Raw genomic sequence first — 26201 nt, 5'->3', positions numbered from 1 at the left:
GCTGCTCAGGGGAGCCCCAGCAGCTGCCCCGCTGTGCTACTGCCCCCAAAAGGCTGCAGTGTGAGCAAAGAGGCTGGAAGAAGGGAGACCCCAGGGCAAGGGGAGACACTGGGGCAAAGGCAGCCCCACAGGCTTAGGGCAGCGGGGTGCGAAGGGGAACACGGAGGGCATCCTCACCGGTTTGTTGCCGCTGGGAGCAGGGCTAGGGCCAGAGGGCTCCCCAGGTGCCCAGTTGGCATACATCAGAGGCTCCTGCTCCACCCACTGGAAGTCCCTCTGCGAGGCGTGGAGGCCAATCCAAAGGTCAAAGGTCACATTGGGCAGGCTGGCTGTGATGAATGCTACAGTCCCCAGAAGACAGTTTGAGTGACTCTGCTATAGCTATTTGTGGGGACAGTGTCAGAGGATACTGGGGGCTCCCCATAGGCTGGCCCTACCTTGCTCTAAGGGGTTTGTGATGGTGACCAGCTGGGCCTCTTGCTGTTCACAGGAGAACTGTGCCTCTGACCACTTCACTCGGCTCTGGGGGTCCTGGCCCTGGACCTGGAAACACTGTGGGGCAGAGGTGGGGATGTAATGGCCAGCCCCACCCTCCCATCCACAAACCCAGAAAGGCCACTGTGTGCCCCTCAGCAGCAGGTCCTGGGGGGTCTTCGAGGGCCGGGAGAGAACAGTATCTGAGAACCAGGACAGCTGGCTCTCCTTGGAGCAGCCTCCAGCACCCTCCCAGCTTGGCACTGCAGATTCACACACACCTGCCCACACTCCAGGGGATCTTTAAATGGGAAGATTTATTCGGGCCATCAAAGGCTATGACAACAGTGCCTGGGCCAAGCACTGAGAAGACGGGGACAAGGATTTGTCTTGCTTTCTGCTAAACACCCTTCCGAGTGTTGTCTGACATCCATTGTCTTGCCCTTTGAACTTACATGATCATCTCTAGGATACTTTTTTTTTTTTCTGAGACGGAGTCTTGCTCTGTCGCCCAGGCTGGAGTGCAGTGGCGCCATCTCTGCTCACTGCAAGCTCCGCCTCCTGGGTTCATGCCATTCTCCTGCCTCAGTCTCCCAAGTAACTGGGACTACAGGCGCCTGCCACCACACTCGGCTAGTTTTTTGTATTTTTAGTAGAGATGGGCTTTCACGGTGTTAGCCAGGGTTGGTCTCGATCTCCTGACCTCGTGATCCGCCCACCTCGGCCTCCCAAAGTGCTGGGATTATGGGCGTGAGCCACCATGCCTGGCTCTAGGACACTTTTATCTTTATTGTTGAATCATCTATTAGCGGCAGCTTCTAACTCTGTAATTTTACATTTCTTTTTTCCCACTTTCATTAGCTCCATAAGGTTTCAAAACAAACAAAAAAAAACCCTAGGTAGGAAATCTTTCACCAAGTGAAGAGTCTTTCTTAGAAAATGAATGATATCTAATGATTTCGCCATGTTGCCCTGGTTGGTCTCGAACTCCTGACCTCAGGTGATCCACCCGCCTCAGCCTCCCAAAGTGCTAGGATTACAGGCATGAGCCACCGTGCCTGGCCGTGTAATGTTCTTTTGAATATTCTGAGGAGGGCAGGAGATCCATGACACTAAGAGGCTAGCTGCCTTCCTCAGTACAACAAGGATTTTTGGATTATATTATTCAGTGTTAACTAATCTAATCTTCACAACTTAAGTGTTCTTAAAATGTCCTACAAAGAAGCCATGGCTTGAGATTAACACCTATGACCCTGGCACATAACAAGGAAAATGACAACCTTCTCTTCCTGGTATAAACTCTTTGTCAAACGCTAGGCAAAAACAATGAAGGACTTATCAGTCCTAATAAATCAGTCTGTGCATGAAGAAATAACCACTGTGCGGAAGAAACTCACACTGTGGAGGGAGTGTTTTGAAAACATGCTTAGAAATGCATCCATAGTGACTAATTTTAGTGCCCCAAGCTTTCCTACCTGCACACTCAAAACACTTGGAAAAATAATTTTCTAGATGGGGTCTTGCTACATTGCCCAGGCTGGTCTCGAACTCCTGGCTTCAAGTGATCCTCCCAGTGCTCAGCCTCCCAGCCTACTAGCCAATTTTGAAACGAAAATGTTTGTTTAATTGGTAGAAGGACTAAAAATGAGGAGAATTATTTAGCAAGTCCGGCCAATGATGGATGAACTTTTTTCGCTTCAATCTATTTGTCTTTGCGAGGCATCTTTAACCTATAGCAACCATGAAATGCATGTTTTGAAATAACTTGGATTTCCAACACGTTAGACCTGTGAGTCATGAGTCATAAAGTGTCAGACTAAGATTTTCTAAAAGCATGAAGTATATGCAATCACATTGCTCTTATTAAAATTATTTAAACAATAATTTTTTTGTTGAACAACCTTCGATTTTCATGAACTACGCAAAATATGGAACCCTTCAGGAATTTGCATAGCATCCTTGTGCAGGGCCGTGCTAATCTTTCCTGTACTGTTCCACTTTTCATACATGTGCTGCCAAAATGGGCATATTAAATAATAATTATTATAATTGATCTTTTTTTTTTTTTTTTTGAGAAAGGGTCTCACTCCATTGCCCAGGCTGGTATACAGTGGCACGATCATGGCTCATGGCAGCTTCTACCTCCCTGGTTCGGGGGATCCTCCCACCTCCCACCTCCTGGGTAGCTGGGACTACAGGTGCACACCATCACACCTGGTTAATTTTTCTATTTTTTGTAGAGACGGGGTCTCTCCATGTTGCCCAGACTGGTCTGAACTGTTGGGCTCAAGTCATCCTCCTGCCTCAGCCTCTCAAATTGCTGGGATTACAGGTGTGAGCGACCTCTCCCAGCCAATTAATCGCTTTTGAGTAAGCATTTAAAAAACGTTTTCATACCACTAGTAATAAAAGGGAATTATAAAAAAAAGTTTTTTTTTTTTTTTTTTTGGGGGGGTTTTTTTGAGACAGAGTTTCACTTTTGTTGCCCAGGCTGGAGTGCAATGGCACGATCTTAACTCACCACAACTTCCACCTCCCGGGTTCAAGCGATTCTCCTGCCTCAGCCTCCAAGTAGCTGGGATTACAGGCATGCACCACCACACCCAGCTAATTTTGTATTTTTAGTAGAGATAGGGTTTCTCCATGTTGGTCAGGCTGGCATTGAACTCCTGACCTCAGGCGATTCACCCGCCTCGGCCTTCCAAAGTGTTGGGATTACAGGCGTGACCCACCACGCCCAGCCAAAAAGATGTTTTAAACTTAAAAATATTTTAGGCTGGGCGCGGTGGCTCAAGCCTGTAATCGAGACGGGCGGATCACGAGGTCAGGAGATTGAGACCATCCTGGCTAACACGGTGAAACCCCGTTTCTACTAAAAAATACAAAAAAAACTAGCCGGGCGAGGTGGCGGGCGCCTGTAGTTCCAGCTACTCGGGAGGCTGAGGCAGGAGAATGGCGTAAACCCGGGAGGCGGAGCTTGCAGTGAGCTGAGATCCAGCCACTGCACTCCAACCTGAGTGGCAGAGACTCCGTCTCAAAAAAAAAAAAAAAAGTATTTTAAAATCTTTAGCTAATGTTTTATACTCTTTTGTTCTTATACATATTTTACTATATATAATCTTAGTCATGTTAGCATGGAAGTAGGTTTTATTTACACACACATATTATACATATATAAGTTAAATGCACACACATATAGTTTGGTTATGTAAGCTCAATATTTTGTTTTACTAGTACGAGTTCATTATCAAAATCTTTGGCAATCAGGCCGGGCGCAGTGGCTTACATCTGTAATCCCAGCACTTTGGGAGGCTGAGGCAGGTGATCACCTGAGTTCAGGGATTCGAGACTAGCCTGGCCAATATTGTGAAACCCCGTCTCTACTAAAAATATAAAAATTAGCCAGGCGTGGTGGCAGGTACCTGTAATCCCAGCTACTCGGGAGGCTGAAGCAGGAGAACTGCTTGAACCCGGGAGGCGGAGGTTGCAGTGAGCCGAGATCGCACCACTGCACTCCAGCCTGGGTGACAAGAGCAAAACTACTTCCAAAAAAAAAAAATCTTTGGCAATCACTGATCTAGAAAACTCACCAAAGTATTTGGACAACCTTGCTTCCCAGAGGATTGGAAGGTGCTACTACACTGAGTCATTTTCCAAGGAGCCTGGCCCTGGTACTGGGGCCAGATGAAAGAGAAGTTGGTGGGTACAGGCAAGAGGCCATGAGTCTGGTGCTGCCAAAAGGCCAGGACTCCTGAGGCTCAGCCTTTCCCTGTTCACATCCTCTCCCCTGACTCCCTTGGGTGCCCCCTTGCCACCTCCTACCTTGTTGAGGAACTGGATCCAGCCAGAGGGGCAGCCCCCCAGGGCTGTAGTTGGCAGGTCTGGGGGCTGTGTTTCTTTGGTGACGTTGCTGCGCTTGCAGATGTAGGGCAAGGCTGTCAGGCACCTCTGGTCCCCCCAGTCCTCTGTGGAAAGGGGAAGGGAGGGCAGTCACTCCCAGGGCAGAGCAGGGCAGGGCATGGCTGGCAGCACACTCAGCCCCATGCCCTGAGAGGAGGCTGGGCAGAGGCTCAGGGCCTGCGTCCAGCTCCGAACTCAAGTCTTCTGGACCATGGAGACAGGCACACCCCTCCTGGGTCCAGCCTTTATTGGGTTGTGGGAACACAGAGAATGAGACTAATGACTTCTGCCCAGGCTCTCCCAACATCAACCCTCTGCACAGCTGACTGCGCACTCTGCCCCCACCTTGCCCTCACCTCGGCTGGCTGTCATGTACACGCACTTCTTGTCCTTGCCGACAGGCCGAGGTTTGCCTGGTGCCCAGGAGATGAAGTTTATAATGGAACCATCTGTCCATCTGCAATGGCATGGAGCAGAGGTAACTCCAGCACCGGCCCGGGCTGGGCCTCCACTGGATGCAGCAATGAAGGCCACAGGAATGGGGGCAGGGAAGGGCCCAGGTTCTGGGGTTTAGTGGCTGTAGGCTGAGGAGTGGGGCTACTGAGCTCAGGGCAGTCAGAGACCCAAGGACCTGGTGCCTCCAGATAAGGCTCCAGCTGTCCCTGGACACTTGCTGCTCCAGAAAAGAAGCCTGAGGACTCCAGGGCAGGAAGCCCAAGGGCAAAGACAAGCTCAAATTCTGATTCCCAGGTGCTCCTGGTCCTTCCTGCCTCAAGCCCTGCAATGCATGATAAGCAGGCACCAAATACAAAGAGGCCCCTGGATCATGCGTTCTGCCCACTTCCCGAGAGGGCCTTAGTCATGATGAATGACCCCAGACGTAATAGGAGCTGCCATTATTTAGTAACTGACGTGCTGGATGCTGCATAGAACTTCACATATGTTATTTCTAATCTTCACAAAAGTCTTACCAGGCAGGCCTCATATTCCCATTTTCAGATAAGAAAACCAAGCCAGGAAAGGTTCAGTCGCTTGCTCAAGGCCACACAGCCAGCAAGGGGCAGGGCTGGATTCAAATGCAAGTCTGTCTCTGTGCTGTGTGTGTGGACAGCCAGCCCCCTCCACATCTGCTGCCTGCCTGGGTTCCTACCTGAAGCGCCCATCGCTCTCAGAGGTGTGCAGGCCGATCCACCAGTGCTGCTCCTGGGCCCGGGAGAACTGGAGAAGCCAGGCGGGCAAGTGTGGGTAGGCAGCCGCCTGTCCTCATCCCGGGCCTGCCCTCCCCCAGCCCGCAGCCCCCTGCTCCATCCAATGCTCACCTTCTGCAGGTTATGGCCCAGGAACTCTAGCTCCGCCTGGCTGTGTACGGAGGTCAGCTCAGCCTGGAACCACGTGCAGATGCGCTGCGCCTGCGCCCACGTGGAGTGGTGCTCAAAGAACTTGTACTCGGCCTCCTGGAAGCGCAGCCATTCCCGTCGGCCTGCAGGAGCAGCGCGGGCGTGGGAGCGGCGGCCAGGCTGAGGCTGCACGCCAGGCCCGGGAGGCTGCACGCCAGGCCGGGGCAGAGCCAGGTGGCAGCAGGCAAGCCTGCAGGCACACGGGACCCAGGCAGGCACCGCGCCAGGCCCCAAGCTTGCCTCGCCTCCCAGACGGAAGCAAACAGGGCTGCGGCTGCCTCCATCCAAGCCGACCCAGTCCCCCTTCTCTCGACCAGAACTCCTCATCCTCTCCGTTTCATTCAGGCCTGCCGGGCCTCACCCCAGAGTTGACACCCCCCCCCTACGCGATGGGTAGTGGGATGGGCTGGGGGGGCCTCACCTTGAGGGCTGTCGTCGGGCTCCCGCACGTCTGTACCTAGGGGACAAGGACAAAGACACTGTGGAAAGGAGACCCTCCTTCTAATTCCTGGCCCCGCCACCCTTCGCTCCATCCCGCGTCCCCCAGCGCCACCCCAGCCAACCTCTGGGAATCTTGCAGATCCAGTCCAGCTGTGTGTCGCACTGCATGGCCACCCACTGTAGGGAGGCCAGGTCCAGCACTGCGCAGCCCCGGATGTCGTCGTCGTCGTGCCGGCTCCGGTCAAAATTGTGGTAAGAGAACTGCAGGAGGCGGGTGGAGGGAAGAGAAATGCAAGGTGCAGGCCGCCCCCATGCCCAGAACAGGTGGACAAGAGGCCTGGCCTGAGCTGGGATTTCTCACCCGGGTCTGGGTGCCCACTCTCGGACCTGCTTTCCTGAAGCTGGCTCCGCCCAGGGGCCTGGCCCCCAGGAAAACCCGCCCACCTCCAGGCCCTGCCCCAAACAGGCCCCGCCCACCAATCCCCTCCCACCTCACTGTCCCAATTACCCCAGGCCCCCTCACCCCTAGGCCATCGCTCCAGCGCCAACTCTGACCCCCTCTGGGATCCCGACGGTTCAGGCCGATCCAGAACCAGTGCTGCTCGTGGATCTCGGGTTCTGATTCACTTCAGCACAAACCAGGAGTGGGGACGGAAGAGATGGGAAGTGAGAGGGGCAGGGACTCGAATGTGCCTCCTGTCCCTTGCAGCTGTGACCGGGGCAGCCCCCAGGGCCTGGGGCCTCTCCATCTGGGCTTCACATTGACCCCCATCGATACACCGTTGAGGCCACTTCGATAAAGTTCTCCCCACAGACAGAGCGGGAGAGAGTTGCACTAAGCTGTCCACTCAGAGGGCAGTGGCCCCTCCCCTTCGTTTGGGTTCCTTTTGGGTGAGGGTGCCCTGCCCAGCAAGATTCTGCAGGCTTTTACTTTACAGATTTAGGAAGTTCAGATGAGGAGGTAGCAGGGATCTACCGCTCTGGAGTTAAATAAACCTGGATTCAAGTATCAGTTCACCCATGAACTTGGGCAAATAACTTATCAACTCACAAGGGTCAGGGATTGACATCTATGGGTTGTCGGGAGGCCTGAGTGAGGATTATGTTTAGCACAGTGCCTGGTACGTGGTGAGAAGTGATGACCATGAGCTATTGTAATTATGAGTCAAATAATGTAATCTTGATGTTTGCTGAGAGGAGAGATCCCTTCAATTAAGCTATCAGGAAGCCCGGATCTGTCTGGATTTTCCCAGTGCTAGGGGATTCCAGGTGCTGATGCTCAGAGCCCAGGACAGAGACGGTGTCTCAGAGGGATGCCCATGGGCACATCCTCACAGCTGCGGCCTTTCTCCTCCTATCTCTCAGGAAAAACTGTTGATTGAGGAGTGTGGGTCACTGTGGGATGGTGTAAGGTGAGGGGAAACAGTTGCCAGGACCAGCTGGTAGGAGATTTTGCAATGGGGTGGGGGGTACATATGTAAGCTTGTGAGTCTGTTGGGATGTTGCTGGGGGGGTGATGATGAGCAATACACAGTCTCCTATGAGTGTGTGGCTCACACAAGCATGTTCTCCCAAGACGCCAGGGCACCATGGCTACTTAAGTGGGGACAAGATGGTCCTGGCACCAGCAGCAGATACAGGCCTCCCTGGGGTCACCCACACTCTGCCATCCCCACCCCTTGCCCAACAAAACCACGGGTCTGTCGGCCACGCCTGCTCCTACATGTGCGCAGGTGCCCTCCTACCACACCTCAGCCCAGCTCAGTACCCGAAGATCTTGTTGAGCATGTTGGCCACAAAGTGCTCCTCCTCATAGCTGGCCAGGCTCAGCAGCTGGGCCCCCAGCTCCTGGCAGGCCCCCTGGGCCTGGACCCAGCTCTTCTTGTCCTGCAGCCGCTCGGAGCTGAACACCTGCAGGGGCAGAGTCCAGCTGTCTATGCTGTCCCCACCGGCCCACCCTTCAGGGGGCACCTACTACCTTTCCCACCATGGCAGAGGAAGGGGCTGGAGCCTCACTGGACGGGGACTCAGGCTAGCTAAGGACAATCCTGTTCGTCTGCAGATGAGGTCCGGGGAGGGGAGCTGGCCCAGTCACCTCCTCGTGAGTGCCCCTGAGCCCCATGCCCTGACCAGCAGGGAGATCCGGGCTCTAATCCCAGTAGAGCCACAGCTTAATGTGGGTAAGTCCCTTCTTCTCCCTAGACTTCAGTTTCTGTGCATAATAAAAGACCTTGGACTCTGCCAGTGGCTCCCAAACCTAGCAGGATTAGGAATACAGACTACCAGGCCCAATCCAGACCTAATGAATCTAAATCTCCATCGTGACACCTAGATTTTATTTTTATCAGATTCCCCAAGCAATTCTTAAGAGCAGCTAGACTGGCCCCAACATTTGGGAACCTCTGAAATCAATGATCTGTGGTTCCCTCAATTCCTCAAATGGTTATTGAGCACCAGGCCTCCAGATTCCATGGACAAGTCCTCACCAGAAATCACCTGTCCGCAGGCTGGTGTGTCTCTGGATTGTGGCTGGACCCACTGGGACCTCCACCCAAACGGTCTCTTTGCTCCTGTCCTCCCCCTGCCCCCCACCCTGCCAACAGGCTGCCCTACCTTATAGCAATACCGGAGTTTGGGGTCCGAGGCCCAGCCCTGGGGACAGGAGCCAGTGAGGCTGGGTGTGGGATCTGGCCCAGGCAGCTCCGGCGTCACTGGAGTGCCCAGGCTCTGCCGGCAGATGTAGCGGGCCCGGAACGAGGTACAGTTCTTCACCTCCCACAGCCCCATGGCGCTGCCAGTGGCCAGGGCCACGCAGCCCCCACGGCTGTACCCTGAAGGAGAGTGAAGGGAGACCCAGGCTCTGAGAAGGATTCATAGGCCGGTCCTCCCTCACATCCCAGCGGGGCACCAGCACAGCCCTCACACTGGGAACGAGTTTGGCCACCTCTTCAGAGACATGCTCTCTGGGGTTGGGGCCAGGAGGGAGGAAGGGAATGGAGGCAGAGCCCTGGCTCTGGGTTCACTCACTGTGAGGGCTCAGGCAAGCTGCTTAACCTCGCTGAGCCTGCTTCATCATCTACCTCATCAGGTTATTGAACGTGTTAGAAAGATAATGAATGTGCAATGGTAATAATAGTAATAACAAGCACTTGTATTGCGCTCAGTATTCTAAACACTTTTTTAATGAGCCCAGATAGAGAATTTTTTTCTTTTTCTTTTTTGTGAGCCCAGATAGAGAAGTAATCTAGACACTTTACACACATTATCTCTTTACACCTATTAGCACTTTACACATATTTAAGACTGATGTCATCCCTATGAGAAAAGGATCATTATCCCCATTGGACAGATGAGAAAACTGAGGCTCAGAGGATGCACAGCTAATAGACGGCAGAGTCAGGATCGGAGCCAGGCAGTTTGGTTTCAGAGCTCGTGCTCATAGCCACTACACCACACTGCACCAATGATCCATTTATGGGGCTGCCCTGGGGCTCGGTGCTGGCAGGGCCAGTCCACCCCCACCTCCCTCCTCACTTCACCAAGGCACATTAAAGAAGGGGCTCACCGGGCTGGTCCCGGTTCCAGTGGGTGTACATGACTTCATCCCCACTGAGCCAGCGGAAGGAGCCGGTGCTGTTGAGGTCCTGCAAGGCCGTCCAGAAGTACTCGCCCTCCCAGTTGTAGATGAGGCTGCTGACGAAGGCCTGCTCGAACCTTCGGGAAACGGGCTGGTCAGGGCAGGGATCTTCCCCTATCCCAATCCCCCACCCACAGGCCAGACACCCTGCCCCGGAAGCTCGGGTGCTGCACCTGACCAGTAACTTGCTCAAGAAAGCAGGGACCCTTGGGAGCCCTGCACCTGACTGATGGAACCCCCCCACCCGCTGCCCCTTCTACTCTCTGCACCCCGTGCCTTGCTGAAAAGAAAGTCGAGAAAATCAGACACAGCCAAGGCCTATCTTTCTCAGGTATCCAGCCCACACCTGTGCCTGCCCGGGCCCTGCTCAGGCCCCGCCCTACACTGGGGTCACTTAACAAGTGAGAGTCATTCTTCTGACAAGATTTAAAAACACCCTGGAGCCCACTGAGGTTCAAAGGACTCCAGGTGCCTCTGGGCATGATGGCGGGATGCCACCCCGTTTGCTGGAGGGGCCACGTTAGGCCCAGACATGGGCGAGGGCTAGTCAGGGCACCTGCCCCTCCTATACCTGTTGGTGATGGTGACCAGCTGAGAGCCGTGGTCGGTGCACAGGCGGCGGGCCTCACTGTAGGTCACTTGGTCCTCTCCCAGCCAGTAGCAGGATGGGCTGTGCCACGTCCAACCCTGGCTCAAGAGTGGACAGAAGAGGAGTGTCTGTAGGGAGGATGGCTCTCCACCCTCACCCATAAATCCTGCGGTGGGAGATGCCATCAGGGACATCACCGAATGTGCTCAGGACAGAGGGGACTGGTTTGAGTCCTGTGCTGTGTTCTGCACCTCATTTCTCCACACTCCCCCTCCTACCATCACCCACAGCTGTGGAAGCTGGGGTGGAGGCCCAGCCCCAGCGTGACTGATCGGCAGGCCGCCAGCGACCGGCCAGTGACCTGGCTGGGGAAGATGAATGGCCCTTCAGGCTCCTCTCTTGGGCATTTAAACCAAGAGACACAGTGGGGAAATGAGTGTTGGCTGGGAAACCACAGCTAAAAGCTGGGGAGAGCTACCAGGATGGGAGGGGATGGGCAGTCCTCCGGAGCCTGGCAAAGCTGGAGTTGGCACAGGATGCTCCCGGCCTGCGGGTGGCAGGAGGGGCTCAGAGACAAGACCCTGGCAGGCAAGGCCGGCAGGAGGCAGGGCAGAAGAGAAGCAGATGTGGTATGTGTGGTGGGGGTCCCATCTGCCAGCAGGGGCTGTGCTAAGGCCCCTGGTGATCCTGGGGGGTTAACCGCGGACTCTCAACACTCCCCACACAAATTCCAGCCTGGCCTTTGGTGCCAGAGAAGTTGGTAATTCCTCTCTACCCCTCCCTTCACCTCTTCCCGGCCATGACACAGCCCCTGGGCCAAGCACTGTCCTTGCCAGTCCCCAGACTCTGCAGCTGGGCTCTGCTCTCCCCTCTGCTTCCTCCCCATGGGGCCATGTCTGTTAGTGTTTCCTGTTCATTCTCTGGGGGAGGCTTTGGGGTCCAGGTGGGTGTGGTAGGGGCTTAATCCAAAGGCAAACAGAGTGAGGAGCCAGCCTGGCTGCCAGGGGCTGCTGGGAGGGGCCAAGGGCCAAGTAGTGTCTTTTAGAAGCAAGTTCCCCACACCCATCACAGCGTTCGCACCCCTGAGGGTCTGTCACCCCCTCACACCCTCAGTCACTCACTTACCCCCACTCACTTATACAGCTTTCATTCCTTGACCCGCCCCCCACCACCTCCCTGAATATCCTCTAGAAGCCCAATGGGGTTGGAAACACAAGGATGGGGAAGGTGCAGCCCCAGCCTGAGTAGCCTCTCTCCTCCCGGGCAGACAGACCAGCACACGCCCTGTGTCAGACTGCAGAGGAGGGGGAAGGCAGGACTGGGGGGGCACAGGGGCCACACTTCACTGCAGCAGCCACTGCTGGACATGACTAGGCTGGACTCTGAGGGGGCACTTGGAGGTAGACCAGCCCCCACCTCCCTGTTCTCTGCTCTCTCAAGGAAGTGGCTTCCCCCACGGGGAGGGACTCAGGACTGGGCTGGGGGTGGGGAGCTCTGCTTCCTCCCAACAGCCCCCACCCACCCCATCCCATCCAGTATCACTCCTTCAAGAAAGGAGCAGTTCGGAGCGCTCGGGGAAGGGGGTGCCAACGAGGGGGCGATGCTATGCGAGGCAGCAGGAGTTCATCCACCCCTCCCTCCCCTGGTAACCCCTCTGCCTGGTGGCCCCACTCAGGGCAGCTCCAGAAACACCCTCACCTTCCGGCAGCCGTGGTCCTCCTCAGCAGCGCCCTGGCTCAGCTGGCCTGCCTTCTTGCAGATGGACGGCAAGGACTGGTTACAGGGACTGTCATTCCAGCGGCCTTCCTAGGGACAGAGGGTGAGGAAGAATCTCAACCCCCACCTCCCCATAAATCTCCCAAATCCTTCTTGGAATCTGGTTCCTACAGCTAGACCTGTCTCTGACTCGCTGTGTGATTCTGACGTCTCTGTGTCCCAGCTGTGCAATGGGGAAGGCAGGATGAACCCACAAGCCTCACAGGGTGGATGAGAGCCCAAGCAGTTCATGTGCAAACGCCTTGAAACTTAACAAGCATTGTCTAAATGGGAAAGGCATCCTGGCCTGTTGCGGTGGCTCAGGCCTGTAATCCCAGCATTTTGGGTGGCCAAGGTGGGCGGATCACTTGAGGTCAGGAGTTCAAGACCAGCCTGGCCAACATGGTGAAACTCCGCCTCTACTGAAAATACAAAAAATTAGCCGGTCATGGTGGCACATGCCTGTAATCCCAGCTATTTGAGAGGCTCAGGCAGGAGAATCGTTTGAACCTGGGGGGCAGAGGTTCCAGTGAGCCAAGATCGTGCCATTGCACTCCAGCCTGGGCAACAGAGTGAAACTCCATCTCAAAAAATAAAGAATAAAAATAAAAAAAGGAAAAGCGTCCTTTTAAATTATTGATAGCTCATTTTATAAACATCAAAAACAAACTGGCTAAGATTGTTAGAGTATCTTATGGCAGGGGAGACAGCTGGGATTCCCAAGGCGTCTAGCTAGTGCCTGCAGGGCCAGGGTGAGCAGAGGCCAGTGTGCCCAGACCAGAATCTCAGCTGATGAAGCTGAGGAGGAATTTAGTCCTCGGCCCCTGCTTCTGTCTTCGCCCTCCCCAGTATCCACAGGCCCCTAGTCAGCAGTATGTCTGCCTCTAAGCTCCATCCTGAGGGCAGGCGTGTTTGTGTATCCCAGCACCCAGAAACATGCCTGGCACATAGTAGATACTCAATACGTAATTGTTTTAAAATTCTTAAATAGCATCCCCTAAGGCAAATGACTGCCACTACAGTCCCCAGCATTGTTTGCAGTATGTGACAGCAGAACATCCTGTCTGTCCCTAGGAAGGGTGGTCTGCGTCACTATGGCTTTCTCCTTTTTTTTTTTTTTTGAGACAGGGTCTTGCTCTGTCACCCAGGCTAGAGTGCAGTCGTGTAATATCAGCTCACTGCAGCGTCTGCCTCCCAGGTTCAAGCGCTTCTCTTGCCTCAGCCTCTCCAGTAGCTGGGATTACAGGCATCTGCCACCACGCCTGGCTAATTTTTGTATTTTTAGTAGAGACGGGGTTTCACCATGTTGGCCAGGCTGGTCTTGAACTCCTGACCTCAAGTGATCCACCTGCCTCAGCCTCCCAAAGTGCTGGGATTATAGGCGTGAGCCACCGCACTCAACTGGCTTTGTCCCTTTTTAAAGGGTCTTTCTTCTCTGCTTGAAGCCCTGCATCAATTCCTTCACTTCCACCACATCTAAGCCCAAACCATGGCAAATTGTCATAACCCGACAATTTCTTGAGATGACAGGACCCTGGACTGGGTAGAGCACCGTGGGTGAGGGCTGGCAGAGAGCAGCCCTGCTTGCAAAGTATCTGCACATAATGTGGGTTCTGATGCCACCTTCTGGCAGGGAAGGGCAGCTGGGAGGAGACCAAGAATGCGCCAGGCACTGCGCCTAAGGTTTCCCGAGAATTAACTCCTCCAATCTCACCAATGACCCTCTAGTAACTTGCCCAGGGTGACTTGGATAGCTGGAGGTGGATTCAAGTCCCAGCAGTCTCTCATGTGGAAGGGAAGGCATTGGTGGGGAGGAGGGGGACTGCTGAGAGGTAAGAGGTTCCAGGCAGGTACTGATAATAACTAGGATGTCCTTCAGCTGGGGTAGCACCTGGAGCTTGGGGGTGTATTTTGTGGCCCTGTGATAGGGAAAGGGAGGTCTCACCGGGCCCCAGATGGTGACACAGTCCTCCAGACTGTCCCGGAAGTTGTTGGGCTCAAAGGGGTGCCAGTGGGTGAAGCTCACAAGGCTCCCGTCAGACCACTCAAAATTCATCTGCAGTTTCAAATCGTTGAGGCCGATCCACAGCTCCTCCACCTCTGGGGGTGCAGCAGGAGAGGAGGGGAGAGAAGACATTGAGAGGTCAGCCTCAGCCACCAGTAGGGAGGAAGGAACATTTTCTGAGGCTCCTGGGCAGGATGGGTGGGGCAGTGGGAGGCCCTGCCCTCCACCCAGACACGTGGGCAGGCAGCTCCTCACCTTGCTTGATCTGCTTGGTGATGAATTCCAGCTCTGCCATGCTGTGGATGCTGACCAGGTCACCACCGCCCCGTAGACACGCCTTCTTGGACTCCTGCCAGCTGCGCTTCTCAGCCTGCAGGCGGTAGCAGTGGCCCTGGAAGGGCTGCCAGCTCGGCTCACACTCCACCTTCACATTGGCCCACCTGTCTGCAGAGACCCATGAGGCCGCTGCTCAGAGACCGAGCCACCCAGTCTGGGCACCAACCCACGGGGTTGATGTCAACACAGGCGAGGCCTCCAAGTCACCTCCTCTCCAAACTCTCCCAGGTCAATCCCGGTCCCAACCACAGGTCTTGGAAATGCTAAAAGAATAAAATTTTACAGGGCTGCTGGAGCCCCAGGGGCAGAGACCCAAGTAGTGGTGGCAGATTCCACCCAGGACAGAACAGTTCCTCTGGCTGTGGCTCTCAGAATACAATGGGTGGGCCAGGCATGGTGGCTCAGGCCTGTAATCTCAGCACTTTGGAAGGCTGAGGCTGGAGGATTGCTTGAGCCCAGGAGTTCAGGAACAGACTGGGCAACAAAGAGGAGACCCTATCTCTATAAAAAATAAAAAATTAGCCAGGCATGGTGATGTGTGCCTGTGATCCCGCTACTCAGGAGGCTGAGGTGGGAGGATCACTTGACGGGGGAGGTCAAGGCTGCAGTTAGCCATGATTGCACCACTGCACCCCAGCCTTGGCGACACAGCAAGACCTTATCTCAATCAATGCATCAGTCAATAAACGATGGGTAGAAAGTCAGGACAAACCAGCCCCATGAGCCTCAGTTTCTTCCTCTGCAAATGGGGTTTCCAGCTATGAGATTCAAGCTTGGCTTGTGGCCACCCTGCCTAGTAAATGGAACCACTGTTATTCTCTCAAATAACATTTATTGAGCACCCACTCTGTGCAGGTCTGGGCAGCCCAGGAGGGAGAAAATTGGGAAACGGGGCCTTGAGCCACTAATGGGGCCCAGGCAGGCCCAGCAGGAATCTGAGGTCTTGGTGGGTGGGCAGCCGAGAACATTAGAAGGTGCTCAAAGTCACTGCAGATCGGCCCCATCCCCCAGCTGGGGCTCCTTCTCTTGCTCCTTTCCCCCTCCAAACTCCTAACCCTGAACCCCAGGGCTGAGAAATCCACCCGTCCCAGGCCCTCCCTTGCCCCGACTTCCGTGCCTTTCAGGTTCACCTTCTAGGGATTGGGGTCCGAGGGCAGCTGAGGCAAACGAGCTCTTACTTGGTCTTGGCAAGAGAAAACAGGACTTCACCAAACCACCCACAGTGTCAGGCTCGGGCAGGATTCTGCCTAGCCGGGCAGGAAAGCGCGCGCCCACTAGAACACGGCCTCAGACTGGGATTCCAGTAGTCCAGCCACACCTGCTCCTGGAGACCCGGCAAAGCTGGGCGGGCTGAGAGCCCGAGTGGGCTCGCTCTCTGGCTCAGGACCTGTCAATCATCTCTTGTTAGCCAATGAGCTAAGACCTGAGGCTGGCGCCCCAGACAAGCGGATTTTAGTAGCTGCAGAGACCCCAGGGGCCTCAGGACCCGGAAGGGAGCTTGGGAAATGTGGATGCTTTGGGGACACGACGGCGCCTGCCTTCGAAATGACAGGACTTTAAGTGATGAGACCGGGAAAGCAGAACCTGCCTAGAATATGCCTCGTGCAGAGAGATATGGGCTGGGGAGAGGGGCGGAAATCCGAAGTCTTAGATCTGTCTGCAGTTCCGGGAAGACCCAGAGGACAGAGGACTTGGTGGGGGCCACAGATAGGCTAGGCATGCCCACACCCAGGCCTCCCAGCGGGTCCCTTCCTTCAGAAAGCTGCTTCTGGGCTAGGGCCCAAGGCTCCCTCCAGCTAGAGATGAGGGTGCCTTAGATCGGGCTGCTGACGTTGCAAGCTTCTGCTCCTGGCCCCTTAGGGAATGAGAGATAAAGCAGTGGTCAACAGTCCTGAATTAGGCCGGAGCCCTGGCTCACGCCTGTAATCCCAGCACTTTGGGAGGCCGAGGCGGGTGAATCATTTGAAGACAGGAGTTCGAAATCAGCCTGGGCAACATGGTGAAACCCCATCTCTAAAAATACAAAAAAACAAAACAAAACAAAACTAGCCGGGCGTGGTGGTGCACGCATGCCTATAATCCCAGGTACTCGGGAGGCTGAGGCATGAGAATCGCTTGAACCCGGGAATGAGAATCGCTTGAACCCGGGAGGTGGAGGTTGCAGTGAGCGGAGATTGTGCCACTGCACTCCAGCCTGGGCAACAGAGTGAGACTCTGTTTCAAAAAATAAATAAATAAAAATAAAAAAGCCGGATGCAGTGGCTCACGCCTGTAATCCCAGCACGTTGGGAGGCCAAGGTGGGCGGATCACCTGAGGTCAGGAGTTTGAGACCAGCCTGGCCAACATGGTGAAACCCTGTCTCTACTAAAAATACAAAAGTTAGCCGGGAGGTAATGATGCCCGCCTGTAATCCCAGCTACTCAGGAGGCTGAGGCATGAGAATCCCTTGAGCCTAGAAGGCGGAGGTTGTGGTGAGCTGAGATGGCACCACTACACTCCAGCCTGGGTGACAGAGTGAGACCTTGTCTCAAATAAACAAAAAACAAATAAACAAACAAAAAAACAGTCCTGAGTTGATCATTGGCAAGACTTCCATGGTCAGGAGCAGAAATTTTGATCTGTAAGCTCTTTACTGTCTGGGGTTAGTGTTTTGTTTGTTTGTTTTGTTTTGTTCGTTTGTTTTTTGTGTGTGTGTGTGTTGCCATGTTTTCTTTGTAAAAGTCTCCTCACCACCACCCCACAGCTTCCCAGGCAACTGCACAGCCCCTCCAATCTACACCATAGTAAACATCCACAGCCAACTACAGAAAAACTCCTTTGTGCCAGGCTGGATCTCCAGCCTTCCTCACAACAACCTTGCAAGGGGGTTGGCTTTATTCTCCATTTACAATGAGGTCTCTGCACCCCAGAGACTAAGCTGTTTGCCCAGGGCCACACAGCAGTAAGGGGCAGAATCCCCAAAGCAGGCCCTGACCATTGCCCCAACTCCTCCACAAGGCCCCTAAAGCTGTCTCTGATCACAAACGAGAACCAGACACTCCCTGGCTTAAACACCTGCAAACTCTCCCCACAGCCTACCCGGCCCCACCCAAAGTTGGCCCAGCAGCCAAGACCCTGCAGAGACTGGCTGCAACCTGCCTTTTCTTCACCATGCCCTTTAAGCCAGGGCTTCCCAAACTGTACCTGTACATGAATCATCTGGGGATCTTGTTAAATGCAGGTTCTGATTCAATTACTCTGGGGCGGGCCTGACTGTGCATTTCTAACAAGCCCTCGGGGGATGCTGCGCCGCTGGTTGGAGGACCATACTTGAAGTGGTTAGAATCTATACTCCACCCAAACTACAGGCACCATCCATTTGTTTTTCTTTTTCTTTCTTTCTTTCTTTTCCTTTTTTTTTTTTTTTTTTTTTTTGTGGGGTTTTTTCTTTTTCTCTTTTCCAGTGTTGTGTTCTTTGGTGGGAGCACCCGCCTCCGCAGTCTCACCACTGCAGGCTCAAGCAATTTTTTTCCCTCAACCTCCCTAGTAGACAGGCATGCATCACCATACTCAGCTAATTTTTTAAAAATATTTTGCAGAGACAAGGTCTCGCTATGTTGCCCAGGCTGGTCTCGAACTACTGAGCTCAAGCGATCCTCCTGCCTTGGCCTCCCAAAGTGCTAGGATTATAGGTGTGAGCCACTGTGCCTGGCCATCACTCACCATCCCTTAAAGCTGCAGTGTATTTTTTTTTTTTTAAATTGAGACGGAGTCTCGCTCTGTCGCCCAGGCTGGAGTGCAGTGGCGCCATCTCCGCTCACGCTGCAGTGTATTTCTAAGCCTCCATACCTTTGCATATGCTGTTCCCTCTGCCAGGAATGCCCTTCCCCCACACCTCTTTATATCTTTTAAACTTACACTCAATTTGAAAGGCCCAAATCAAATATTATTTCCATAAACCCCTCCTTAACTCTCAGAAACTGAATCAGTTTCTTCTCTATGCTCCTCTAACACTTATCCGTATTTCTATAATCACTCATGACCTGGGATAGTCTAATTGTGCATTGAGATGTCTGTCACCTCCAGCAGACTGTGGTCTCTACGAGGGAACAGTATTGCCAGCATTTAACACAGATCTCAGCACATGTTCCCCAAATGAATTAATGACATATTCCAATTTGCTCAGACTTTAACTGAACAATGAAATAAGAGTCAGAGGATCAGAGTCCCCTTGCGCTACGGTGGTAACCAGAGGAGAGGCTGGGCCTGCCACAGCTCTGTGGCTGTGTCTCTGGCCCTGGAAGCCCCTCCCCACCCTGTGGCGCAGTCCCTGGCTCACCTGGAGGGGTGGGCTCGGCTGTGGCATTGGGCTTCTTCTTGCACACATAGGGCAGGGCGATGCTGCAGTCGCGGTTCTGCCAGCCGCCCGAGGACTCAGTGCGGATCACTCCACAGTTCTCCTCACTGGGGTTGTCCGGCTGGTCTGTGGGGAGGGCAGGGCGCCAGCACCCCGGGAGAGAGAAGCTCACACCGTGGCTCCTGGGGCCCTGCTCAGAACCTCCTACCTCCCTCTGCTCCCTCGGAAGCCTGAACCAGTTCGGGAAGCTTGGTGCTCAGCTCCGGAAGCCTGGGGCTCAGCTCCAGCTCCGCCCCAGACCACGGGGTCCTCCTCGCTTTTTAACCTGGGTGCAAATCGCCTTGAACCTTCTACCCAGCAATCCGTACCAGCCCCGCCCCCGCCTGCCCGGCCAGGCTGCCGGGTGCGCTGGCGCCCGCTGCCCACAGTGTTGGCTAAAGAGGTGAGTGGAGGCTGGCACCAAGACTTGCGGCCTGGAGCAGCGCCGCTCTGGATGGGCTAGGGGGGCGCAATCCGGGGAGGCGGGTGGAGGTCCGTGCTTCCCCCACCCACAATGCCCCTCTGCAGGAGGACACGAGGAGAGGAGTCCATGGGAGGCCAAGAGTCCCCGGGGCCCCTAGGCTGCCCCACGCCCCCAACCTTGTGCCTCACCACTCTCCCAGTTGAGGTATTTGAGGGGCGAGTTGTCCGACCACTGCCAGCCTCCACTCGTGTCCAAGTCATTCAGGCCGATCCACAGGGTGGAGCTGTACCCAGTGAGGAGGCCTGACAGCAAGGGGGTACACTGAACAGAGGACTCCCAGCCCCAGCCTCCCGCCCTCCCCATCGCCCTGTCCTCAGCCCCCAAGCTGAAAGGACCGGGGCCCTCCAAAGGCGCAAGCAGACAATCAGACTCACCGTTAATGTAGGTCTGCTCGTGGATCTCCGTGATGCTCAGCAGATCCGCGCCCTGCTGCTCGCAGCTGGCCCAGGCCTCCCTCCACGACAGCGTGGACTGGAAGTTAAACTGGTAGCAGCTGTCAGTCAGCTGGTCCTTGTCCCAGAAGGTCTCGCAGTCGTTACCTGCCACCACGACAGCCCTGTCCTTCAGGCCCCCTCCGGGATCCCTCCCCCACCAAAAGGCTGCACTAGTAGGGGAGGGAGCAGTGTCTCATCCTGGGCCCGGGGCCTCAGCAGCAGCCTCCCTCCAGGATCCCCCACCCCCGACTCCAACCGCTCTCACTCTTGATGGGACAGAAGCCCCAGCGCTCATCTTTGCCGTAGTCCTGGGTGGTGGCACACCACAGGTGACCGTCCTCGCGGCCCGTGCTGGTGCAGCCGTGGAACCACTGGTTGTCATATTTGAAGGGGATGGTGCACGGCTTTCCGTGGGAGTTCCCCTGGATGGTGTAGACCTCTGCAGGGGGTGGAGAAGGGCCAGGCCCTTGGCATCTGGACACCAGAGGCTGCCCCGCCCCTCCAGCCTCAGGAGAAATCCCCTAAAACCCAGGGAGCTGGGTGTGCGCAGGGGTCGGCAGAACGTGGGAGGGGCAATGGCACCCCATAATGACTTTAAGGCTCCTTCTGCTGTTGAGTCAGCCCAGGAACCAGAGAGAGGTCTTACCGCACACTTCATAGCGCTGGGAAGGAGCTCCCCAGTACCCCTAATGCCTGTCCAAACTCCAGCTGGGCGAGGGAGCCTCCAAGTCATCCACGGAGGGTTGAGCCCGATGGACTCTCTGCTCAGCTACCCAGCCCATGGGCTCTGTGTCCCCACAAAGTTCTATCTCGGAACTCAGGGAGTCTCCCAGGAAAGGCCCCCCAGGATGGGGCTGTCCACCACAAGAGGCCAGCCCCTCACTGGGTGACTCTGGCCCCATTCACCACATGCAAGACAGGCATTAAGACACCATGGGGGCTACAATGGGGTTTCACCTGGAGAGTGAGCCTGGGGGAAGGACATTTTCATGTAATTTTATGTTATATACTTGTATACTATTTGAAGACTTTACAAGCGTGTATTTTGCAATTTTTACAAAAGTAAATTAAATGCTTTGAAGTTTTTCTTTTTTTTTCTCTCTCTCTTTTTTTTTTTTTTTTGGAGACAAAGTCTTGCTCTGTCACCCAGGCTGCAGTGCAGTGGCACAATCTCAGCTCATTGCAACCTCTGCCTCCTGCATTCAAGTGATTCTCCTTTCTCAGCCTCCCAAGTAGCTGGGACTGCGGGCATGCTCCACCATGCCTGGCTAATTTTTGTATTTTTAGTACAGACGGGGTTTTTCCATGTTGGCCAGGCTGGTCTTGAACTCCTGACCTCAAGTGATTCACCCACCTTGGCCTCCCAAAGTGCCAGGATTACAGGCATGCACCACCACACCTGGCCTGAAGTTAATTTTCTTAATTATTAAAAAATGCTTCATATTATAATTAAAGATGTGACTGCCAAGGGTCCACAGAAGCCAAAGGCCTTGTCACCAGGAATCTGTCCTTCATGGCTCCAGTCCCCTGGGCACTGGGGACCCCACCCTCTCGCCTGCAAGCAGCCCCTCACCATGGTAGGGCAGAGCACATAGGTCCTCCTCGCTGCCATAGATGCGCCACTGGCCACTGCGGGTCTGGTCACCACGCTCAAGGGTGCCAGGCTTGGATATGTTGCTGGTGCGGGCCCCCAGGAGCAAGGACAGTTGGTCACCCAGTGTACGACAATGCCAGCGAAGATTCAGTGCCTCCCGGTCACACTCGTACATGCCCAGAGAGGCCGTGGTGTTGGTGCCTGGCCAGCCTGTGCCCAGGCATTGCATGGTACCCAGGTTGAAGAGCCGATTTCGGGAGACCCACTTCCAGCGCTGGGCAGGGAGACTGGTATTGCAAGCTGGGGTGACTCTGACCTGCCCGCCCTGGGCCTCCAGGCAGCCCTGCAGTCCATGGCTGAAGATGAGGAAGACGTTGGGTTCTGGAAGGGAAGGCAGGACACGAAAGCATCACAGGGGCTCTCCTGGTTGGCCCTTGATGACCAGTGTGGCTGACAGGCACCTACCATGAGCCTTCACTCATCCGTTCAATCACTCAGTCCTCACTACCAACCCTCTGAGGTGGAAATGAGTGGCAGTGCTATGCCCCTGTGGCCAGATGAGGCAGAGGCTTGCAGGACCACCTTTGTTCTAGCCCCTGCTCACCTGGAGGGAGGACCCAGTCCTCTGTACCACCCTCAAAAGCAAACCCAACTCCCACCCCACATGTCACCTGTATACTTTTCTGAAGATTTTATGAGGAGCGGTGGAGGCATTTACACCATACACCACACACCACATTGCAACTTCAATCTCAATCTCTATTACATGGCGTGGTTTTTCTGCCAAAATTCTTCTTTGATCCAGAGGCATTTTGTCTCACCCTTCCCCCTGCCCCTTGCACTGGTGCCATCCTTTCCTTCTCCTTTGAATCCTCCCAAACCACTCACCGCACCCCTGAACTATTTCACGCCTTAATTTTTAGGCAGCAATTTAACTCTTTGGCTTCCTCAACTTCTCCTCTTTCCACCTATCTCTTCGCTGAGCAGGCACCCTCTGTAGAAGTCACTGGGGAAATCCGACCTGCCCCCGCACCATAGCACACCCGCTTTACAGAATAAGAAATGAGGCTTCAATGCATAGAGACAGAAAGCAAATTAGTGGTTGCCTGTGGGTGACGAGAATGGGGAGTGGCTGCTAAAGGGCACAGTGCTTCTTTTGGGGGTATGATGAAAATGTTCTAAAATTAGATTGTCATGATAGTTGCACAACTCTGTGAATAAACTAAATCCCAATTAAATATATGTTTTAATGAGTATATGAGTTAAATGGGTAAATTCTATATGTGAGTTATGTTTCAGTGAAGAAAAAGAAAGGAAGGAGCAAGGGAGGGTAGGAAGGAGGAAAGAGAAAGAAAGGAAGAAAGTAGGGAGGAAGGAGGGAGGGATGGATGGATGAATGGAAGGAAGGAGGGAAGGAGGGAGGGAGGAAGGGAGGGAAGGAAGGAAGGAAGGTAAGAAAAGACAGACAGACTGAGTCTTAGAGACATGAAGTGACCTACTCCCAGTGTCACACAGCCAGTAAGCAAACCCAGATCTGTGGGACATCCACATGTTATCACCTTCCTCTTGTTCCTTGGCTGCCACTTACGTACACAACACACATATGGAGTACATCCAATCTCCAAAGAACTCTTGCATCCACTAGTCACTAGCTCCCCAGGATACTTTTCATGTGTTGAAATGATGAATCTGACTGCTAGTGTTTCTTTTCTTTTTCTTTTTTCTTTTCTTTTCTTCTTTTTTTTTTTGAGACGGAGTCTTGCTCTTGTTGCCCAGGCTGGAGTGCAGTGGTGCGATCTCAGCTCACCGCAGCCTCTGCTTCCTGGGTTCAAGCAATTCTGCCTCCGCCTCCTGAGTAGCTGGGATTACAGGCATGCACCACCACACCTAGCTAATTTTTTGTATTTTTAGTAGAGACAAGATTTCTCCATGTTGGTCAGGCTGGTCTCAAACTCCCAACCTCAGGTGACCCACCCACCTCAGTCTCCCAAAGTGCTAGGATTATAGGCATGAGCCACCATGCCCGCCAGCTAGTATTTCGATTCTAGCTCTGCCACTGAATATGGGACTCGGGCAAAGTGCTTCACTTCTCTATACTGTTTCCTCATCTTAAGACTCTGGTAATGATGAAATGAGATAATATGTGTAAAGCATTTGGAACAGGGTCTGGCACAGTAAGAAGACTATAAATGGTCAGCATTATGCTATGTTATTGGTAAAGAAATTGGCTGAGGCTGGTGAAGGAATTTGATGACAAGAGTCATAAGGACTGTTTATTAAAGGAAGGAGCTGAAATGTGACCCTAGTCTCCTGGGTCCAAATCTCAAGTTCTCTCTCTTCCCCCATGCTGATCTTATCATCCTTCTATAGTCCATTCTCCAAAGACAACAGTCAGAATAATCTTTTTGTTGTTGTTGTTGTTGAGACAGAGTCCGACTCTGTCGCCCAGGCTAGAGTGCAGTGGCGCAATCTCGGTTCACTGCAACCTCTGCCTCCCAGGTTCAAGCAATTCTCCTGTCTCAGCCTCCTGAGTAGCTGGGACTGCAGGCACACGCCACCATGCCTGGCTAATTTTTTTGTATTTTTAAAAGAGACAGTCTTTTGCCATGTTGCCCAGGCTGGTCCTGAACTCCTGAGCTCTGGGAATCTGCCTGCCTCAGACTCCCAAAGTGCTAGGATTACAGGCATGAGCCACCGCACCTGGCCTAGAATAATCTTTTAAAGATATAAATCAGTCCTAGAAAAAATTTAAAAATGTTTTTGGAGTGTTGAAGGTCATAGACAACAGTGATGAATTCAATGGCATAAGAACTTTTTTCCCAAAAAAAGATTTTTTTCATGGCAACATATAATGCCATCAGCAAGGTCAAAATTCAAATAAATGACAAAAATATATGTACCTTATTAGAGGCAAACAGTTAAGTCCATAATATTAAAAGAGCTTCTGGCTGGTCCAAAGGTGGTGAGTTATCTCAATTGGTTGTTCACATTCAGTTACAGACCAAACTCTTTATTCTACTCTTTCCTCCTTTCTGACTTTACTAGTCTTAAAGAAAAGAAAAGAGAGAGAAAGAAAGAGAGAGAGAGAGAAAGAAAGAGAAAAGAAAAGAAAGCAGAGCTTCTACCAAAAAACTAGATACATGAAATTTAAGGAAAGTATCAACAATGCAGTAGAAAATGAAGAAGAGATATGAATAGAAAGCAAAAAAAGAAAGTGCAATTGCCTTTTAAATATTTGAAATGATGGCCGGGCACGGTGGCTCACGCCTGTAATCCCAGCACTTTGGGAGGCCAAGGCAGGTGGATCACGAGGTCAGGAGATTGAGACCATCCTGGCCAACATGGTGAAACCCCATCACTACTAAAAATACAAAAAATTAACCGGGCATGGTGGTGGGCGCCTGTAGTCCCAGCTACTCGGGAGTTTGAGGCAGGAGAACAGCGTGAACCCAGGAGGCAGAGCTTGCAGTGAGCTGAGATCGCGCCACTGCACTCCAGCCTGGGCGACAGAGCGAGACTCCGTCTCAAAAAAAATAAATAAAAAACAAACAAACAAAAATTTGAAGTGACAGCCTCACTCATAGTAAAAGGGAAACAACAACAACAACAGGAGGCAGGTAAGTCTTCCTCCGGCTTGAATTACTTCAAAGATGATTCATCATTCTTCAAGTAAGATTCAGCCTCTTACTATGAGCCACAATTTAACATGATCTGGTCCTGTCTAACGGTCTGATCTCAAATCTTGTTACTCCACCTTGCTCAAGTCCCTTTGACCTCCTTGTTCTTCCTTGAACAAGCCTGGCTCTTTCCCGCCTCTGGGGCTATGCACTATTTCTTCTACTGGCATTTCACATTTCAAACAACAAAAAAGGGTAACATCTTTAGAGAGACTCTCCTGGCTTCCCAATCTTCAAGTGACCACAGTGACTCTCTATCATATCACTTGATTATAATGCTCTTCATGGCATTTATTATCTGATTTTTTTTTTTTTTTTTTTTTTTTTTTTTTTTTTTTTTTGAGACGGAGTCTCGCTCTGTCGCCCAGGCTGGAGTGCAGTGGCCGGATCTCAGCTCACTGCAAGCTCCGCCTCCCGGGTTCACGCCATTCTCCTGCCTCAGCCTCCAGAGTAGCTGGGACTACAGGCGCCCGCCACCTCGCCCGGCTAGTTTTTTGTATTTTTTAGTAGAGACGGGGTTTCACCGGGTTAGCCAGGATGGTCTCGATCTCCTGACCTTGTGATCCGCCCGTCTCGGCCTCCCAAAGTGCTGGGATTACAGGCTTGAGCCACCGCGCCCGGCCTATCTGATTTTTTTTCAACATCTGGGTTTTCCGTGAGTCTGCATCTATTGACTGTTTTTTCTTTTGATTATGGGTCATCTTCTCCTGCTGCCTACTATCTGCAAATTTTTATTATATGTTGGACATTGTGGATAACATCATAAGGAGTCTGGACTTTTTTGTTGTAGGCCGAACGTCAGGGATGATATGTTAAAGGGAATCTGGATTTTAAAAAAAAATCTTCCTATAAAGAACGCTGGGTTTTGTTATGGCAGGCAGTTAAATTACTAGTGGATTACCTTGCTCCTGTGGAGGTTTGGTTTTAAGCTTTGCTAGGGCGGGGTTGTTTGAGTCTTGCTTTTAGTCTTCAGATGTGGCTCTTAACCTTGGATTTAATCATCAGGTGAGGCCCTTCTGGGATTTCGAAAGAAAACCTTAGGTGATTACTAAGCCCCTCAAACTTGGTGGAACTTAAATTTTAAAGTCTGTTTCCTCAGCAC

The 26201-nt window shown here is 53.1% G+C and overlaps 1 protein-coding gene and 1 non-coding gene across 2 annotated transcripts in view; both read right to left on the bottom strand.

Moving 5' to 3' along the window:
* The window catches only part of MRC2 (mannose receptor C type 2), a 62751-nt gene that overhangs the window by 4747 nt on the left and 31803 nt on the right, over positions 1–26201 (bottom strand). The window contains exons 2-22 of the mRNA XM_003913252.4: positions 21402–21803; positions 20094–20267; positions 19769–19933; positions 19523–19636; positions 18854–18997; positions 14454–14642; positions 14139–14293; positions 12137–12244; positions 10421–10536; positions 9778–9926; positions 8826–9043; positions 7981–8123; positions 6736–6838; positions 6335–6473; positions 6193–6228; positions 5694–5854; positions 5525–5592; positions 4731–4831; positions 4297–4439; positions 438–552; positions 178–341 (exon numbers count right to left, since the gene is read on the bottom strand). Of these exons, the coding sequence (XP_003913301.3) occupies positions 178–341; positions 438–552; positions 4297–4439; positions 4731–4831; positions 5525–5592; positions 5694–5854; positions 6193–6228; positions 6335–6473; positions 6736–6838; positions 7981–8123; positions 8826–9043; positions 9778–9926; positions 10421–10536; positions 12137–12244; positions 14139–14293; positions 14454–14642; positions 18854–18997; positions 19523–19636; positions 19769–19933; positions 20094–20267; positions 21402–21803 (3107 nt within the window). The remainder of the gene's footprint in view (positions 1–177; positions 342–437; positions 553–4296; positions 4440–4730; positions 4832–5524; positions 5593–5693; positions 5855–6192; positions 6229–6334; positions 6474–6735; positions 6839–7980; positions 8124–8825; positions 9044–9777; positions 9927–10420; positions 10537–12136; positions 12245–14138; positions 14294–14453; positions 14643–18853; positions 18998–19522; positions 19637–19768; positions 19934–20093; positions 20268–21401; positions 21804–26201) is intronic.
* LOC116271098 lies at positions 2397–2502 on the bottom strand. Its single transcript, XR_004179544.1, has one exon. It is a non-coding gene; the product is annotated as a U6 spliceosomal RNA (small nuclear RNA).

This window comes from Papio anubis, chromosome 17 (genome assembly GCF_008728515.1).
Source record: "Papio anubis isolate 15944 chromosome 17, Panubis1.0, whole genome shotgun sequence".
NCBI lineage: Eukaryota > Metazoa > Chordata > Mammalia > Primates > Cercopithecidae > Papio > Papio anubis.
The sequence above is the reverse complement of the archived record's forward strand: the minus strand, read 5'-3'. Positions and strand labels throughout refer to the sequence as shown.